General features: G+C 44.8%; 1 protein-coding gene across 17 annotated transcripts in view; it reads left to right on the top strand.

Annotated features, from left to right (window-relative positions):
• LOC138516734 (alpha-adducin-like) overlaps nucleotides 1-19,576 on the top strand; it is a 1,748,171-nt gene that overhangs the window by 1,502,734 nt on the left and 225,861 nt on the right. For all 17 annotated transcript variants that reach the window (XM_069632094.1, XM_069632098.1, XM_069632088.1 and 14 more), the window contains one exon: nucleotides 11,273-11,429. In XM_069632094.1, the coding sequence (XP_069488195.1) occupies nucleotides 11,273-11,429 (157 nt within the window). The remainder of the gene's footprint in view (nucleotides 1-11,272; nucleotides 11,430-19,576) is intronic.

The raw sequence follows: 19,576 nt of genomic DNA, 5'->3' as shown, positions 1-19,576 counted from the left end.
AGTAGTTTTCCCCCTCCTCCCCCCAACACCTCCTAGGCACAACTAAGGTCTATAGGCCCATTGAGGCTGGGGGGGAGACCCCTCCACCCCTGGACGTGCACAAACCCCATAGTATATTTAAGTAGACGTATAACATCGCCTGTGTCCCAATATGAAGACTCCATTTTGCATTAGGCCCTGACGCCCTTTTCTACTAGGACCAAACACTACCACTTTGCTGGACTGCGGAAATCACCTCCCCGGCCTCTCACACAAAGGAGCCAAGCCATTACCACATCAGGCCAGCTCCACACAAGCTTTGTTCTCACGGCAGCTCATCCGCTCCCTGTCCTCTTAATGTTGCAAATCTCTAGTATCATTCTGTCGCAGAAAGAGCATGGGACAGACACAGGCCGAAGCATGAATGCCCATCCATCACCACTAAACTGCCAGTGCCCCTACACCCTCCATCCCGCCTGGCCAGAGCTCACCAGCCGACCCCCCCCCCCCAGCACCCCCAACTCTCTTTCATGATACGCATTTAACCGCCTCTCCTGGACTATTCCAGAACACCCACCCTAGGCCCAATCCTGGGTAGCAATATATTCTTCCAAATATCAACACATGTCTGTTCATATCGTGAGGCACCAGGAAGGCAGCCAGTAGATCAAGCCCCCCAGGAGACACACTGGGAGCAGGAGGTGTATCAGCAAAGCCCTGAATGTGGGGGTTGGCATGCCAATATATTATGCCCTCTCTACAAAGGACCCTCTCCTCTCTACAAAGGACCCTCTTGCATGTGATGTCCAGGTATCCACCATTGCTCAGTTCCTGTTGTTTAGCTTAGCTAGTTAGAAATGTTACACTCACTTGAACTGACCTTCACCACAACGATGAGCCCAGCTGATCCAAGTGCTACAAGCTCTACTGGGGGAGCAACGACCAATAGGCACCTGGCATCCCCTATGGAGAAGGCGCATCCATATGTCCCCCACCAACTAGCAAACTTGCATCTACCTCATTCTAAAATAGTCATTGATGATGCAATTGTCTTTTATAATGTGCCGCCCGTTTAATTTTTGGCAGAGCGATCTCCGGCTGCAGAGTTCTTTGCTGGCATTTTCTATATTATATAAACTTCGTTATCCTTACAAAACTATCTCTTGGTCTCATTCCCTAATGGGGAGTGTTACTTCTATTTATTATGATTGGGACACGTGTATTTGGAGTATGCCTTTAGCATCTTTGTGTCGCAGCCGCCCTGCAACATGGGGTTAGGCTTCATGAATTTGCCCATTTGTACTCCTTTTGCACTTTTCTCTGTGATGTAATTACCTTCTGTACTGCTCTCCATGATGTAATTACTTCCTGTGCTTTCTGTCTTGTAAATTAACAAGGGGGGGGTCCTGGGAGTCCCTATGCTAGACATTAGTCCTGGTTACGAGAGACTTACCCAGAGTCTTTAGCTCACGATCTTTCACAGAGAAGATATATCCCAAACATATCATTCAAAGGGATTTTGTCCTCCGACGTATTCCTTATTTTGATAATAGATCTCCAGCTTGCAGGCCTCGGAAAAAATCTTTTCAGTAGAGGGCGCTGCGCGTCGAAGTCCCTCAAGCCGATGTCCCTCGACATTCTCTGTATCAGCGCCAACGTCATCATGCGTATAAATAGACTCGCGCATCGTCTGTTGCTCAGTTCCGTTTTTCCACGCTTCATGGGCTTCGGAATCGCGTTGCTCAGTTCGTTAGTCAGAAAATATATTCTTCATTATTCCTCGAGTATACCAACTCTTACTCGATGGCTTCCTCATCCGAACCGACGACTCCACGGTCCGGCTTCAAAAAAGGTCGAGACTGTGGAAAGAAAATGTCGTTCACAGATCCTCAAAGGATCTGTTTATGGTGCCTGGGATCGGAGCACCAATGTTCAGAGTGCGAGGACTGCATGTCCATGACGGCAAAAGCCTTGAAGGAGCATAAGGGGAAGCTTGAGAGAGGTAAGACAGTTAAAACTCCTTCGAAAGTTTCCTCGGCAGAGTCGAGACATTCGTCTCCTCGCCGACACAGGAAACATTCTCGTTCTCGTTCTAGGTCTCGAAGCAGTTCCCACCACTCTTCGAGATCAAAGCATTCAAGTAAGAGACGTCGAAGATCCCCTTCCTCGTCTTCTGTTTCTCCGGAAAGAGTCACCTGCCCCACAAAACATAGTTCTCAGGCTGAGTAGGAGGAATTCCGTAAAAGGATGTTTAGTGTCTTCGAGAAAGCGGCCTCGACCCCCTCGAAGACAGCTGAGGGTGATACTCTGGGTGAAAGACCCGAAAAATCTAAACGCTGTGAGCAGTTGCACCCGGCGAAAGAAACTACTCGAGCGTCACAAACCCTCGAGCAAAGGCACTGTGCCATCGACATAAATATGCGCCATCGACGCATAGGTTGATAGAATCGACGCATATGTCGATCGAATCGACGCCGTCGTCGGCGCCGAAAAAGAGCAAACCCACGGCCGTCACTACCTCACAGCCAATGGTCATACCCAGGGCCTCTAACATGACTTTGAGGTCATTGACAACCTCGAGGAGGATCGGGATCCTACTTGAGTTCTTCGAGGCCTCTTGCAATCTTCTCAACACCTTTTTCAGTGTTTTCGAAGTCTTTAACGTCTGCGTCGACGTTTTCCCAACCAATTATGACAAATTTAGCCCCTTCTGCTCTGGAAATGGGATTTAAGCCATTTCCAAGGTCTGATCATTTCAGACCTTTGTCTTCAATTTATGAGGAAGGGGAGGATTCGGATCAAGAAAGCCCCTTTGGGTTGCAGAGATCTGCAACAGCAGAACCAGAGGAATTTACCTCTGAGGAAAATAGGTTGAAGGACCTTCGAGAATCCTTACATGAGGCAAGTGGGTTAGATACTTACCCAGAAATAGAATTTGCCAGACCAGATCCAGGGGAACATGCTGAGACCCCTTACAGAATTTTAATGGCAAGAATTATAGAATTCATGGGTTGGTCTACATCTTCACCTGCATTCCAACAGAATGACCTTACAGACATTTTAGTTAAAGGCCCACAGGGGGATCCTGTGGTTCCATTTCACGCTGCATTACGAAGAAAAATATTGGCTAACTGGGAAACTCCTGAAGTTATCCCGGCGGTTAATAAAAAGTTATCAGCCAAATATAGGGTATCTACTACTGACCCTGAATTTTTGTCTAAACATCCAACTCCAGAGAGTCTGGTTGTTCGAGCAGCAACTGCATCGGGCAGTAGATCGGCATACCCTACTGTTCCACAGGACAGGGATGACAAAAGATACGACTCTATGGCTAAGAATTTTTTTTCTGCATGTAGCATGCCGTTGAAATCTATTAACGCTACTTGTACGCTCGCAAGGTTCAGCCATACACTTTGGGAGTGCGCTTCATCAGCGGCTGACTGCCTCCCAGAGGGAGAAGAAAGGGAAGCGTTTCTAAACATCCATTAAGGATGGTAAAGACGCAATGTGCGAATCCCTTCAAACTGGCATTGATTCTGCTGACAGCATCAGTAGAGCCATGGTGGCAAGTACTACAACCCGCAGATTTGCGTGGTTGCGAAAGTCTGGGTTTGCTCCAGATGTACAAGTCAGACTTTTAAATATGCCCTTTGACGGCTCTTCTTTGTTTGGTAAGAAGGCGGATGACAGCCTAGAAAAGTTAGACATCCAAAGCAGCAGCAAAATCCCTGGGAGCTGCAATCCGTCAAACGCCATATCGCCCCTCAGGAACCTCTTGGAGAGGTAAGTCCTTTCGCTTTTATTCCGCATTCGGAAAAGGCAGAGGACAGTCGGTTCAAAGAGGTAAAAAAAGATTCACCCGAGGTGGACGGGGTAAAAATACAAAAGCTGCAGCAGTAGGTGCCTCTTTACCCTTGGCACCTGCATCAGCTGCCTCTAAATCACTCTGAGGACTCTCCTCACAAGACACCAGTAGGGGGCAGGCTAACTCAACATCTGACGGAATGGCAGGCTATTACGTCAGATGCTTGGGCATTGGAGACAGTTGCCCAATGTTACTGCCTGCCTTTTCTACGCATTCCTCAGAGTCATCCACCGGGGAACAGCTCTCGGAAAGTTCCAGATCCGCTCCTCTTGCAGAAAATTGTAGACCTGCTGGAGAAAGGTGCCATAGAACCGGTACCTGTAGCGGAGAGGAACAAGGGCTGGTACTCCGCCCCCCCCCCCTACTTCCTAATATCGAAGGAGGACTGAGACCTATCTTGGACTTACGAGAATTGAACAAGTTCCTCGGGAAGGACAAGTTCAAGATGGTAACTTTCTCAGATCCTTCAGGCCCTCTAGCTCCAGGACTGGCTGGTATCTCTGGACCTTCAGGATGCTTATTTCCATGTGCCAATCCATCTCAAACACAGGAAATACCTGAGGTTCGCAATTGGCGGCTCTCATTATCAATTTCGAGTTCTGCCATTTGGGCTGACCTCCGCCCCGAGGGTCTTCACCAGGCTAATGTCGGTAGTGGCTGCAAGTCTAAGGAGGGAAGGGATTCGCGTCTACCCTACCTGGACGATTGGCTGATCAGAGCTGTATCTCCGGAACAAGCTCAGATCAGCTAGATTATGTCTGCCACTTCCTTCACAAACTGGGCTTCTCCCTCAATATAAAGAAGTCACAGATGATACCATCACAGAGACTCCAGTTCATTGGCGCGGTCCTGGACACTTCCCTGGGAAAAGCCTTGCCACCAGAGGTGAGGGCTCAAGATATTCTGCAGATGGTCACCAAGTTTCAAAATGCCCAACGTCTCCCAGCCTTCGACTTTTTGAGGTTGCTAGGCCTCATGGTATCCTGCATCTTCCTTGTGCCAGAGGCTCGCCTGGGAATGAGATTTCTTCAGTGGGCACTAAGAACTCAGTGGTCGCAATTCTCAGGGAGAATGACAGATCTCCTTCAGGTTCCGGACAAGGTGGCTCAAGACCTTCAGTGGTGGGCCTGCCAGGAGAACATCTTGAAAGGAGAACTGTTTTGGCAACCATGGCCGGAGATAACAGTAGTCACAGATGCCTCACTCACGGGGTGGGAAGCCCATGCCAACGAATTGACCATCAGCGGTCGTTGGTCTCTATCGGAGTCCAGACTACATAGCAACCTGTTTGAGCTGAGAGCAATCAGACTAGCGCCGAAGGCTTTTCTGCCATCTGTACAGGGGGAAAATGTCCTGATAATGACGGACAACACAGTGGCCATGCACTACCTAAACAAAAGGGGAGGCGTAGGATCACTGCCTCTGTGCAGAGAGGCGATGCAGCTCTGGTTTTGGGCAATCCAAGAAGGAATCTCTCTATCGGTAGTTCACTTAGTCGGAGAGAAAAGCTTGACAGCGGACGCTCTGAGCAGGCAGAGTATAGTCTCCCACGAGTGGGAACTAGCTCAGGAAGTCCTTCAACAGATCTTCACCCTTTGGGGAACCCCTCAAGTGGATCTATTCACCACCAGCATCAACAGGAAGTGCGATCAGTTTTGTTCAAGGGAATTTCCCCCGAGAGGAGCTCTAGGGGACACGTTCGTAGTGGACTGGGAGTTTCCACTTCTGTACGAGTTTCCTCCAGTCCCTGTCATTCCTCAAATGATCAGGAGGTTGAGAAGGTTCCGGAAAGCCATGATCCTAATTGCCCCAGACTGGGCCAGGAGAACGTGGTACCCGGACCTTCTGGACATGTCCATCTGCCCTCCAATTCGTCTTCCACTCCAGGAGAATCTTCTCTCGCAGAAGGGAGGTCAGGTTCTCCATCCAAACATCAGAACCCTCAACCTTCACGCTTGGTATCTGAAAGGTTGAGATACAAGGATTGGGACCTGCCAGATGACGTTGCCGAGGTGTTCCTTTCGGCAAGAAGGCCAGCAACAAAGACTTTATACCGCTGCCGTTGGAACAAATTTTGCAGCTGGTGTAGAGAAAAGAATATCGACCCCTTTTCATGTGGTACACCAACGGTGTTCTCTTCTACTCTATTTGGCAAATTCGGGCCTTCAGGTTGGCACTACTAAGGGCTATCTCGCAGCGCTATCGATCTTCAAGCGCACTGCAGAGGAACCATCGTATTTCAAGTTACACTTAGTAATACCATTTCTGAAGGGATTAACCAATGTCTATCCTCCAAGATCATTCCAAGTTCCCTTATGGGACTTAAATTTAGTCTTAAATTTACTGATGGGTACTCCTTTTGAACCACCCCACTCTTGTTCACTAAGGTTTCTCACCCTTAAAACTGTCTTACTAGTGGCATTGACATCTGCTAGGAGGGTGAGCGAATTACAAGCTCTATCTTGTAAACCCCCTCATACAATTATTCATAAAGACAAAGTTGTCCTACAAGTGAAGCCTAATTTTCTCCCAAAGGTGGTTTCTGAATTCCACATCACTCAGAAGATTACCTTACCTTCATTTTATCCCCCTCCCCATCTGGGGAAAGAGGAAGAAAGGCTGCATAGGCTGGACCCAAGGCGGGCTTTGAGCTTTTACATCAGCAGACTTGCTAGGATTAGGCAAGCAGACCAACTGTTCGTAGGTTACTCGGGGCACAAATTGGGATTACCGATAACAGAACATACCATTTCCAGATGGATTATTTTAGCCATTCTGGAATGTTACAAACTGGCAGGGAAAGAGCCTCCTCAAAATCTTAGGGCTCATTCAACCAGGGGTATCGCGGCCTCTTCGGCCCTCCAAAGAGGGGTACCGATTCGAGACATATATGCGGCTGCCACATGGTCGTCTGCACATACCTTCACAAGATTTTCCAACCTGGATTCCTCCTCTAGCCAAGAGACTAGATTTGGCAAAGCTGTGTTGCACTCTGTTCATTCTTGAATGGAAACATGGCAATTTTACTCCCACCTCCAGTTACACACCACTGCTATGGGAGTCTATCAAGATAAGGAATACGTCGGAGGACACAATCCCTTCGAAGAACAAGTTACTTCTTACCTGGTAACATTTTTTCGATGGGATGTTCCTCCGACGTATTCCTTATCGCCCCTCCCATCCATCCCCCTCAGTAAAACTTCCCTTGTGGTTACAGCTTACGCTCCTTCTGGGTCAATAACCAATTCATGTAAAACAACTGTTAACGTCAAAACAGAACTGAGCAATAGACGCTGCGCGAGTCTATTTATACGCATGATCACGTCGGTGCAATACGGAGGCTGTCGAGGGACATCGACGCGCAGCGCCCTCTACTCAAAAAAATGTTTCCAAGGCCAGCAAGCTGGAGATGATCTATTATCAAGATAAGGAATATGTCGGAGGAACATCCCATCAAAAGAACGTTACCAGGTACATCTCATGGTGGAGGAATGGATTTTAGATGTAGAGTTTTATCCAGATTTGAGAAAACGATGTATTGTAAACAAAACAAAACCGGGAAACCCTTTATTACGATATGTGGGGAAGCTTTAGTGACCTTTATGGATGATGCTAGATTGGGTTCAAGAATGGAGTGCTTTGGTCTTTTTTCAAGAAACGTTAATATATGGGGAGGGGGTTTGTGTTGTCTTTGTGGTTGTTTTGTATGGTCTTATTTGTCTGTTGCTGTTTGTTCGGTACATCTGGCTTTGTTTGGGTTCGTCTGAAGTTTCATATGGTGGAATACTGAGTTATGGTTGGAATTCTGTGCTACTTTGTTTTCCACTGTTATGTATTTGTAATTCAATGACCTAGGATGTTCATTCTGTTATTTATTGTACCTTGTTGAAAAATGAGGAAAAAAAAAAGGAAAATTTACCAGGTAAGAAGTAACCTGTTCGAAATAATCACATACATCCCTAAAAAACAGCCTTTGAGTCAAACTTTTCATTGTTTCTTTGCAATGTATACAGAACTTTCCTGTCTCATTTGTTTCACCACATGTGTTCCCCCCCATTCACTGTTTTGATGTTGGTTGGTAGCCATCTTTTAACATTGTGCCCACCCTTTATTCAGTCATTATATTGCCTGACCATTACGTTTTGTAAATTTCTATTTGCACTGCAATTCAATATTTGTCATTACTTCAGCGGATCCACATTTACATTTAGGACTTATTGTAATAATGTGCACAATATTTTTATGCACAATATTTTTAGACATCACTGTGAAGGCATTTTTAAACCTTTCATCCTCAATGTTTTTTAACTCCACAATATACAATGCATTGTTACATTTTCAATAAAGTGCATAGTGCTTCATTAATAAAATCGACAGTTGTTTAAACTACACATTAGTATGCTTGAAGGGTAACATCTTTTTTTATAATCTTCATATTTTGTGCCACAATATTGGAGTGCATGGTGCCTGACTCTGCACATTCTGCATGTTTTTTAAACAAATTCATAGAAATATCATATCTTCAGCAATTCCGCATTTGGGATTTTTCGTGATAATATACAGAATATTAGTAGATGAATGCCTTCCGTCCTTTGTATTCTCTAGCTCCACAATATATTGTTACAGTATTAAAGTGCATTGATAAAATCCATAATTCTTTGAGCTACACATTAAAATATATGAAGGTTAAAAATGTGGGTTTTTTTTTGGCCATCTTTCAAATTTTTTTGTCTCTTTTTGGATCACATGCTATGCATAGGCTGTCACCTAGTGGTAGTCGCGGAGTACTACTGAACCTAGATCATCTTTTTTGTTGCTGGGAACGCTGATGCTACCATCGCTGAATTCACCTGCCACGTCTATGGAGTCCAACGCTTAGTACAGCTGTCTTTTAGGGACTTGGGTCTGAAAAGCTTTCTGGACTTGCAGTGCTTTCCGACATGATCCAGTAGAAAACTGTGATTGCACACTTGGTGCGTGTCCGTAGAGGGATATTTTCGACCGCAAGATGGGCAAAATTTAAAAGGTGTATTTTCCATAATGGATGTAAAAAGCAGCACAACGATAAAGGGCAAAAGAAGGTGGCAAAATGGGCATTCTCTAAATGTAAGAGTGTATGATCTCCCCCACTATCCCTACTGTAAAGGGCCAAGGCCTTAGTAGGCCGCAGTCACTGTCCGTTGAGCGAAGCTTCTGGTTGACGCCGGGTCCATCTGCCGAGCGCCGTCTAAGTACTTCTTGAAGGCGTCTAACGAAGGGCGGTAATAAAGAGATATAAATGTAAACTTCTAATAATTAAGGCGTTTAGCCAAAGAACTCTGCAACATGCGACCGACTATGATGGCGGAAAAAAACAATCTGAGGGACCTCGACACATGAAGGACCATGGGTACAGTAGATGTCACACTAGGAATAGTATTACTAACACGCCCAGTCAACTTCCCTTTTTGAGTTTCGAAAACAAATCATTTAATACACCTCGACTACCAGTAGATGTTGGCCTATGCCTTTCATGTGAATCTAAGCAGATGCAAGCATCAGAAATATGATTACGGTGAGTAATGTATGCCATATAATATATATACACAAGCTAGGTCAGAGGAAGAGATCCATAACACTGGTATTGTTTTAGAACTCTCAAATTTCCCACCTCGTTATATCGCAACCTGTAATTGGTCAGTGCACAATATTTAGCATGTCCATATCGTCCAGGTGATCCATTGAAGCTGTGTTTGGTTTCTCTTCCTGTAAGAGATACTGGAGGGATTGGGATCGCTTCACTTAAATTTGTAAGGATACCTCAGTGAGTCACATGCCTTACCCCTAGAGCCGCTGTCCAAATACTCTTGCTGATCAATGCACGCATTTGAAGAAGGAACGGTTCACGTGTGATGAGGCAGTGTTAGTGGACCCAGTGAAGAACGACTGCCAGGAACAGATCGAGTGCTGGCCCGGTCAGCCACCTCCACTACCTACCAAGGGTCCTGGAGTGCAGAGCGCTACCAGCCTAATGAGCTGCAAATGAGTCTAGATTTATTTACAAGTAAGTCATATCTGAACCCATACTTTTGGAGATATTAGGAATTGAGTTGAGCGCAGTATTACTGCCACTCACTTCTCATCGCATCTGTTCAAGGCACGTGCCATGTTTTTGATTACAAACTACTAGCAAGTAGTTACCTATAATTGGCTTCTATCAGGGTAGTTCACTATTTGACACATGTGTGCCACCGTGCTTGATGAAAATTTTATTTTTCGGAAGTGTACTTTCCGCACATGCGTCCAGTGCTAGCTAGTTGGGGTGGCATTCCCAGAGCTACGCAACGCCAGGAAGAAGATTGTTGTTTTAGGCGTAGTTCTGTGTTCCCACACTGGTACATCAGGTGTCCTGGAAACAGCCAACCTATCATTCAGAGCCGGTTATATCGATTAAGAAAAAGTCAAAAATCAGGATAACCTAATATTTACTGGTAAACCACAAAGTGTAGTTGCAGTGCGACTACATAGCTTGGCTGCTCAACAGCGCCCCTCACAGAGGTGCTATTGTGAAGCAAATGGGCACAGGGTGAAGGGATAGGCGCTAGGCACTGCCCAAATCCCAAGCCCCCCACAGCTGGGGTAGAACTGGCTCTGTCGTAAACCATGGTAGGCTTCCTACCCCAGGCTGAAGGGCGTCTCTACCCCCACCTGACAGAAGTTTCTGGCCCTGTGCATAGGGGAAAAGGCAGAACTGAGGTTGATACGGCGACTTGATACATACTGACCCCAATGTCCCGTTTGGCGTGGGGTGCTTATGGGCGTTTTCAGCCTGGTGGCGGAGACATTTACGAAGTTCAGCTTTACTGTAGAAAGAATATCATAGACGAGGAATCAAACGGAGGACCATCCATTTGAACGAGCATTACCGAAGACAAGTAGTTTGTTCCTCAAAGTTATCTTTTCGGTTGTAATCATTACTCTGTGGTTTAAATTTGACTTAAGTAGTTCTAGGAATAAGGAAATGTTACTCACAATTTAATTTTGATAGGTAGTCCAAATTCTCCTTCATACAACCGCTACCCAGTTTAAAGGACATCTATAATTTGGCTAAAATAATTTTGGATTTAGTAGCTAATAAACTTACTTACTGTGGTGCCCTTGTAGCTTTCCCAGGAAGGACTGGTTCAAAATCCATACATTTGAAAGCCGTTCACACGGTTTTATGGTGTTTTAGCAAAGTCCTTACTGTCTATTATAAATGGAAGGAGCAATGCCACTGAACATCCACAATTAATATGGTGAGTGCCTGTTGCTTCCCTACACATAATGCAGTTTAATGACATTTTTAAATAGTTCTCATTCCCTATTGTGCCCTATTCTGTTAAGGTTATTTAAACAATGAATATCTGTTAGTATAAATAGCTCCTTTTTTTTTTCTTTCCTCACCAGGGAGAACTGGTAACGGCATCTAAAGCAATCATTGAAAAGGAATATCAGCCAAGAGTAATAGTTAGCACAGCTGGACCTAATCCTTTTAACAAACTCACAGATCGAGAGTTGGAAGAATATCGCAAAGAAGTAGAACGGAAACAGAAGGATTCAGAAGGTGGGTTCTTTTATTTTACATTGTATAGACTGACTGTGGTCTTCAAACTGTTCAATTTCTTGCTCCCTTTAAAGGAAAAAGTGGTTGGTTGGATGAAATTACGAATATGCTGTAAAGATCAATGTCAAATATTGAAAGAACACAAATAGCACCTTTTTATGGGTGTTTGGGGTGACATTATAAAAGAAATTGATGTTTAGGTTGAACAAACAGCAATGCGTACTCTCCACAAGGCATGGCTCTAATTGATGATGAATGCGCCGCAGACAGCAGCAAAGGCTGAACTGCACAACCGATGTTGAATAGTTAAAGCTCAACGTAGCAGCAATGCAGACTCCTGCCCATCCTACTCCATGACCTTTTTGAGCAAATTCTGCATTTCTTGAACATGCACCACAAGGTTGCAACTACAAAGGCTATGGCATTCACTAGACTACTGTAATAGCTTACACCTTATCCTCCAAAACATCTCATCCACAACCTTTACTTGATTTAAAGTACAGCTTCCGTTTTCAAACTGAGTCTGAAAATGTACAGTCACATCAAGCAAGACCTAAAGACCTTCCACTGGTTTCCCCAGGAAAAAAGTATCTAATTTAAGGCTTGTTATGTCACTCACAATGCTCTACATGGCAAGGCCCCAGATTACCTCTCTGCCAAGCTCTTCAAAATGTCGAACCCATCTGTAACATTAAGATATATGACAGTCAAAAAAACGGTCTCCAACCATGTTAGGCAAGGTTTGCATGCAGTACCCTCTGGGAACACGATAATCAACTCTGACTACAGGTGTAGGAAACCCAACCTTTGGTATAAGCTTGTACTACACAGTTTTGGTAGCGTGTTGAGCAGCCAGGCTTATCTCAAGAGGGGTCAATGTGAGCTGTAGGGGAGTTGCACAGAGATTTACAGTGAAAGGTATTCAAATAAACTCTTACACTCAAGGTTTCTTGAATAAACAATTATTCATTTATTTTTAAGTCAGTTAGAATAAGTCTTCTTCAGAAGGGAGCAATATAACCGTAACACTCAAATAAACTTCATGAAATACACACTCTTAATATCTCTAAATCAGTACACAGACACACACTACCTACACCCTCGGGTGACTTCAATTGATAGGGTGCGGGGGACAATAATATATCACTGTTGCATTTAGAATCATGGAGTAAGATGTCAAAGGAAAGGATTATTTAGAACATACAAGAGACCACAAATATTCTCAAGCAAGCAAATACTTTTGGATCCCCCCCATAAAGAGTCGTTCAATACAATAGGCTAAGCCAAAGTCAATGGGCCAAAGTCTTTTATGGGATGAAGCACCTCTGGTAGGTAAATGGAAAAGTCTTTGCACAATGTTTTAGAAGTCTTTGAAGAAAAGAAGAATCAAATGTTGGGCCACAAGCTGATTAGACTTGTGAGTGGTAGAAGGTGCAAGCAACTCTACAGCAAGAGGTAAGTTCTCTCAGACTTTGTAAAGTACCTTTTAAAGATGAAGAAAAGATGCAGCAGATGACTCCTGTTCTTGTGCAGCTCTGCAGGTCTCAGTGTTCCTGGCCTCAGTCATGGGGACAAGAGGCAGGACGTCGGGGGACTCCTGCAATGCACTGGGACGGTCAAAAAACGCAACTGGCAAACTTTACTTTCATTGGCTGTTCAGTGATTCAGCTCTTCGCGTCTACCACAAATAGCAACACTGTGGTTCCTGGCTGTCGAGATGGACATTCCTTGCTTCTGGGGTCTCCGGCTTGGCTCCGGCACTCTGTTCAGGGGTCTCCGGCTTGGTCAGTCCTGCCTCCTGGGAGTCCGGAGGATCTTCTTGGAGCTCTTGGCCAGCTTAAAAGCAACGCACCCAATCTGGTGTTCCTCTCCCTGGCTATATGGTTTCCAGCAGCAACTCTGTGGAAATTCAACCAGCTCTGAGATGGATGTCCAGGTGGCTTACTTTGGAGTTGATTGGTCCCACCAACACAAGGGGAGAAGTCGTCCTTGCAGGGGCTTCTCTGTCGATGCGAACTTAGCGTTTCGGCACTGCAGCAGGACTTCACCGGGCAAACCAATGGTCCAAGAGTTGCAGCAGGCGTCCTCTTCAAGTTGTTCTTCGGTTCCTCCGTCCAGTGGTCAACTCTGCCTTCCAAGCCAAAAGACTCTCCTTTTATTCAGTTCTCTCCCAGCCTAGCTGTCAGTCACCCAGCATGGTGGCTGTCTTCGCCGGAGAGTCAGCCGGCCAATCATCCCAGAGTGCATTTGAGTCTCCTAGCAGACTAAGCACAGGGAGTTTCGGGCACCGCCCTCACTTCCGTCTTACCCCAGATACCCTGGAGCCAGAGGCGATCTTCACTCGTGAAGCCAGCCAAAGGGAAAGCGAACAATGAGACCAAACCTGGTTTGGCACGCAGAGTAAATCTCAAGAAGGACCTTTTCACAAAAAATGGCGAAAAAAGACGACCGGGGCCATTTTGAAAAAATGGCACACTTGGGTGCTTTACTGCAGTTGCGAATGCACCCGTGGTAATTGCACACCTTGGTAGTTAAAACGAAACCACTGCCAGCATCCATTCAGTAAGAAAAGGGTAACCTAAAAATGTTACATTAGAAGCTAGACCAAGGGGATACTAGGTAACCCCTCCAGCACCCTATTGTAAGATGGTGTGTGCTGGGTCTAGGAAGTTACAAATGTAAGAAAGTCAATTTCACTTTACTGCTCTTGGAAACAGTAGTTTAACCAAGAGAAGGTATTTAAACCTTTGGAAAATCTGAAAGACTTCCCTGTGTCACTGCACTCAAGATGATGTGTGACACAATGTAAAAGATTATGCCTATGGAGTTTGTCAGACTCCACAACCAAAAGAAATATAGTGTACAAAATCACATTAAAATACATCAGTGACGTGGGGGAAAAAAGTTCACACTCTCTCCAGGTTAAAAAAAATCAAGTCCTCAAAATCCAGCAAAGTTGCTGGGGGTCTCTAAGGTGGAGGGAATTAGCAAATTTCAGAGAATTCTCCCTAACAAACCACTTTCAAGAAGAAGCGCTTTGGGAAACGCTTGATCAGTGCCTTTATGTGGAACTCCCTCCAACCCCCAGCCCATTTATAGTACAGAGACAGCCTTTCAACTTCAGGAAAAAACATACTTTAAATTAAACAAGCTTCCCCACTAGACTGATATTTTTCTCTGATTACACAGCAGAGGCTCTGTCTCCCGCCCCTCAGGCTGCAAGACTGTAACCTGTAAACTTGGCTCTCGCCCAGGTCTCCTTTTTGAGCGAGAGTTTCAGTCGCAGGTTTCATTGTAAAGGAAGGTTTATTTGGCAACTTTCCCCCGTTGACTTCAATTAAATTCTCAGTATATGTACTGCTGATTTGGACCATGACTGCCGTTTTGTGGTGAGTAATGTCTTTTTAGCCTCACTTACATAATCAACTCACATCCTTTAATGCTCTTCTGTACGTTTTTTTAACCAGAATATGCATTCCAGACGATGTCCGTCACAGGAATCACTGCAATTCTCAGAGGAAGGTTAAGGGCTTTTATTGAACTATCAACAGCCCTAGTGCGTGGCTTACTCTTTCTTTCTCTCCACCGCCTCACAATCCTTATGTCCCTAATCCCAGGTTAGTATATAGGGATGTTTTAACCCCCAGTATGCTAATCGCTGAATAATTTAATCTAATTGTTCTTGGACTCCTCTCTCTAACCTTCCTCAGTGACCACCTAACTTTCCCTACTCAAACCTGTGGTAAGTTTTCTATAGGTATATGGAATAGTGCCTTGCAAATGACCAGCTTGAGTCAGGCTTTTCTTTTCATGCTCATTCTCTCCTCGGCTATTCCTATCTTCTCACCTCCTCATCAAACTCCATCCACCTCTATTCACTCCTCCCATCCCTCTCCTGTACCTTCAGACCTTTCCAATGCCTCCTGGTCCTCGCCTCCACCCTTGGTTGTTACCATCTACTCTCACTACTTCCTCCTGCTCCACTATTACCTCATCCACTCGACTACTCCCACACACCACCCTCACTCTAATACCACTCATGCATCCTCTCTTCACCCAGTACAATCCACTTCACAGTCATGCCTTACACTATTCTAAAGACACACCACATTAACATGCGCACACACACACTACAGTACCACTTTCACTCACTAGCCAATATGTCACCTTTTCTAGAAAACGTCTCCACACGCCGCTGCTCCTTTCCCCCTCCTATTGGTCCCTTGAATCATCCACCTTCTCATCCTCTGACCTCACCCGAATAGCACACACTTCCTGCTTGCTGTGTTCCTTTTTTATATCCCTCCCCACCTCTGCTCTGTCCCTGGCAAGTCTGGTCCTGTCTTCCCCACCCGATAACAAATAGGAGCCTGAAGCCTGTCTACATCTGCACAGGTCCACCGCAGAAAAACAATGCCAACCTTGGAGGCTGAGTGCTTTCTACTCCAAAAGTAAATACCATGCTTGGTGAAGTTTGTATCCCTGGCTGCAGTCTCTGGTGGTCTAGGGATCAGACTGCCAGTGGCTTTGGGGAGTGTTGTGCAGCTCTGCTTGCCGCTGCATAGTAACCTCCTGGCACAGAGAGTCAGTAGTGCGGAAGACCAGAGGGCTGCTGTTGCTAATGCAGGTCTGGGTCACCTATCGTTTCTGTGGCAAGGACGGCGCTGGTGGGTGGTTAGCTCTTTTCTGCTGCCGCTCTTTATTCCAAATAGCTCTGCTGACTCTGTAAGAAACAAATATTCTGGCAAGCATTTGCTATATGAGCCATGGTGTGAGACAATTGTGGACTTCACCAAAACACTGTCATGGGGGGGGGGGGCAGGAATTGGGGCCCGCTCCATGGCCACCATACACATTTGGGGTAGGACCTGCCCTGGATTTCTCCCTGGAAGACCTCCCTTCCCCTGGCAGAGAGGGGTTCACATACCCTCTTGACAAAGCCACAGCTTCATTGTCCAACTATATGAAGGGCCTGTGGAAGAAATGTGGTAGTCATTATAAGTGGTTTAGTGCAATACCACCCATAAACTAATGAGTTAAGTTGATTCAAAAAGAACCTTAAAACCATGTGTGCTTTGGAAGTAAGATCTCCTTTTGCCATGTTCCTTTCTTGCAGAGAAGTGCTTCTAGAGGGTGTTGATATTAGCCCTTTTGAGTTCAACTTTGACCATCCAGTCAGAGGTCATTTGGCTCTGGAGAAGGAAGCTTGGGAACCACCATCCCTGCATCAACCCTTATTATGATAGACTATGTTCTGGGTGTCAGAAGATTTGTCTCTACCTTCGTGAGTACCTGTTTGATGGCCTCTCGGATTGATTTTACATTATGTAGCCTATTTTAACTGGGCCTTACAAAGTTGTATGGAAACTTGGTGAGGTAAACTATTTAGTGAACACGGGATACCCAGAAAGGTTCCAAGAGTCTTCCACTTAATAGACTGTGTTAATTTCTCAGATTGCAATAGGAGCCCTACCTTTGTTTTCTGACTGAAAGATATAGGAAAGTGAGCATCTTTCAAACAATGGCTGAATAGATGGAATATTAGTCTGGCCTCAACCAACTTAACAGCAGAAGCTGGAATGAAATTCTTTTCCCAAGCAGTTTGCTTCTCCGTTTTCACTCTTCCAGGGGATAACATGACGTTGACTCGCCAGATTGTTAACCTTTCAAAAGAAGGTGCCATAGGATATTACTCGCAGTAAGGGTCAAGGTTGAGGTGAACAAGATACTTTACTTTGAAGTGATTGGATTGAGCTCTTTAATAGTCCTTGGTCTAGTACAGTGATACTGGTATCTAAAGCTGTATCAAGATTTTTAAATTCTGTATAGAATAATCTTTCAATGCTGCCACAAGACAGATGCTTGCCCTCTTTCACAAACTCATGAGAAAGCGTGCAAGCTAAATGCTATAAAGTACCGAATTTGACCTCAAGTGCATACTTGCAAAGTGTCTTAAACGACTGTGCCAAGGAGAAGACTCCATTTTCAACTCTAGGAGGCCTCTACCATTTCTGGGTGCTGCCCTTTGAATTGGAAAATGCAACTGCCACATTTCAAAGGCTGGTGAACCAGGTTTCGATTGGGCAGGATGACCTTTGCATGACTTACCTTGATATTGCTGTCCTTAGTGCAGCATGGGAGATATGTTTCCCACCTTGGGAGAAGTGGCAAGCCAGGCGGTGCCAGCAGTGTGTTTGTGTGTGTCTTGGAGAAGGTGCTACTTCGTGGAGCTCTGTCCGTTTTGCTTTGGAACAGTATATTTTGCTGCCTGACCTCCGGACTTACACGGATTGGTCCTTCAACTATTTTCACCAAAGCGGCTTTTTTTTTCCATAAAAACACTGCGCATGCGCGGAGTGCGGCGCGGTGTCCCAGCATTGTGTTTTTGTGTTTAGGTGTTGAGGTGCTGAAGTGTGGATTCTAACTTGCGCATTTGCTCAAAAAACACATTGGAACGGTAAGACTGTTGTTTTTCCCTCATCTGTTTCTACTGCCTATTGTGTGGCATATCAAGCGTTCCTGCCGGCATTACCGTATACATGCCAACAATACTTGTGGACTGAAAAGGATGAGTGTGTCAAGTTAACTGCGGTTGTGAAGGTGTCTTGGAAATTCAAGTTAAAAGTTTTCAGTGTTGGTCTTTTACATGACTGCAGCTAAACTACTCAAAGTTGTTATGCTGCATGTACAGATACTAGAACTGCGTGGCTAGAATATTCAACGAGTAAAGCTCTACAAAAACTGATTGCTTAACAGCATCACTGAACTCATACCATCCTTAATAAAGGGAGTAGCTGAGCACGTACTTGCCATACGCTGTGTGAATGAAATTCTCGTTGTTTACCACAGTATTCTCAAGATTTTTTCATACTGCAGCGTATTTCTCTTTTCAAACTGGGAAGTGCTTATGACACGCAGGGTGTTGTTAGTTGATAAAAGTCCTGTGTCATATATTTTGAAACGCACAGGAGCACATGAGACTCTTGTGCCTAGGAACTCTAGCTTGGTATTAATGTGTGAAGATGCTTTAGTGGCATAATAGCCTTGGAGTTTTTGGTCTGACGCATCATACTACTGTGCACTGCTTGTGACAAACATTCACGGAAAAGATATCAAATAAAGAGGGTAACTGCGGGCTTAAGGCCTTTGAACCCTCACAGGTGTTAAGACTGTCCACTCTAGGTTATATTTGTTTAGGGGTGACTGCAGGCTTTGTGCCTTTGAACCCTTATATATAATAAATGTTTTCTTTATTCCAAGTTATTACTTGAATAGGGGTGACTGTGGTCCTTGTGGCTTTGAACCCTTATAAGTGATACAGCTCTTGCCCTTGCGCTGTTATACTGTTTGAATAGGGGTGACTGTGGGTCTTGAGCCTTTGAACCTCTATTCTTGTTTATGTATCATACCTCCAGAATTGGATCTTAGTGATCGTTTTGATACAAATTTATGGGTTTGTTCATGATACGTAACACTATTTAAAGCATCTATTGGGACGTTTGTTGGAACAGATTTTACAAAAATGGCAACTAGCCTAAGAAATTGTAAGCGCTTGACGGCAGTAGTAGAAAAAAGAATACCGGAGCAACAAAAAATAAAAATGAAAGTGAATACGATGACACACCTTCTGATGTCATCTCAAAACACAGGATAAGAGAGCGCTCATTTACTATACTCTCTAATACCATTACTATCTAAATTACCATACAATGCTTCTGTTGCCCATATTGAAGAACAAGACACGTCACTCATTGCATTCTTCCCCCACTTCGAACAAAAACAATGTAAAGGTATTGTTTATAAGTGAACTTAATGGGAATAACCGGAGTGATGGAAATGGGGTTGACACTGGTAATGACCACTCGCATGAATTATCTCTACCAAGTGAACATCTTGGTAACTGTGAAATTGCAGATGTCTCGATGTTGGCCCCAGTGATCATGGCCGAGTTAGACAGACGTGTATGTTTATCCACAGGTCCCTCCATGCCAGTATCAACACCACGAAGACAGAGACTTTGTACATCTACACACTCACAAAGAAATTGAAAAATATAGTCATACAGCTCCCACAGTGACCTCAGGTTTAGGAAAGACTATTGTGGCTGATGTTGTTGTTAATCCCCCGCCATTCTTGGAGATTCCTAA

The sequence above is a fragment of the Ambystoma mexicanum genome, chromosome 6q (assembly GCF_040938575.1).
Source record: "Ambystoma mexicanum isolate Mex_15411 chromosome 6q, UKY_AmexF1_1, whole genome shotgun sequence".
Lineage (NCBI taxonomy): Eukaryota > Metazoa > Chordata > Amphibia > Caudata > Ambystomatidae > Ambystoma > Ambystoma mexicanum.
The sequence above is the reverse complement of the archived record's forward strand: the minus strand, read 5'-3'. Positions and strand labels throughout refer to the sequence as shown.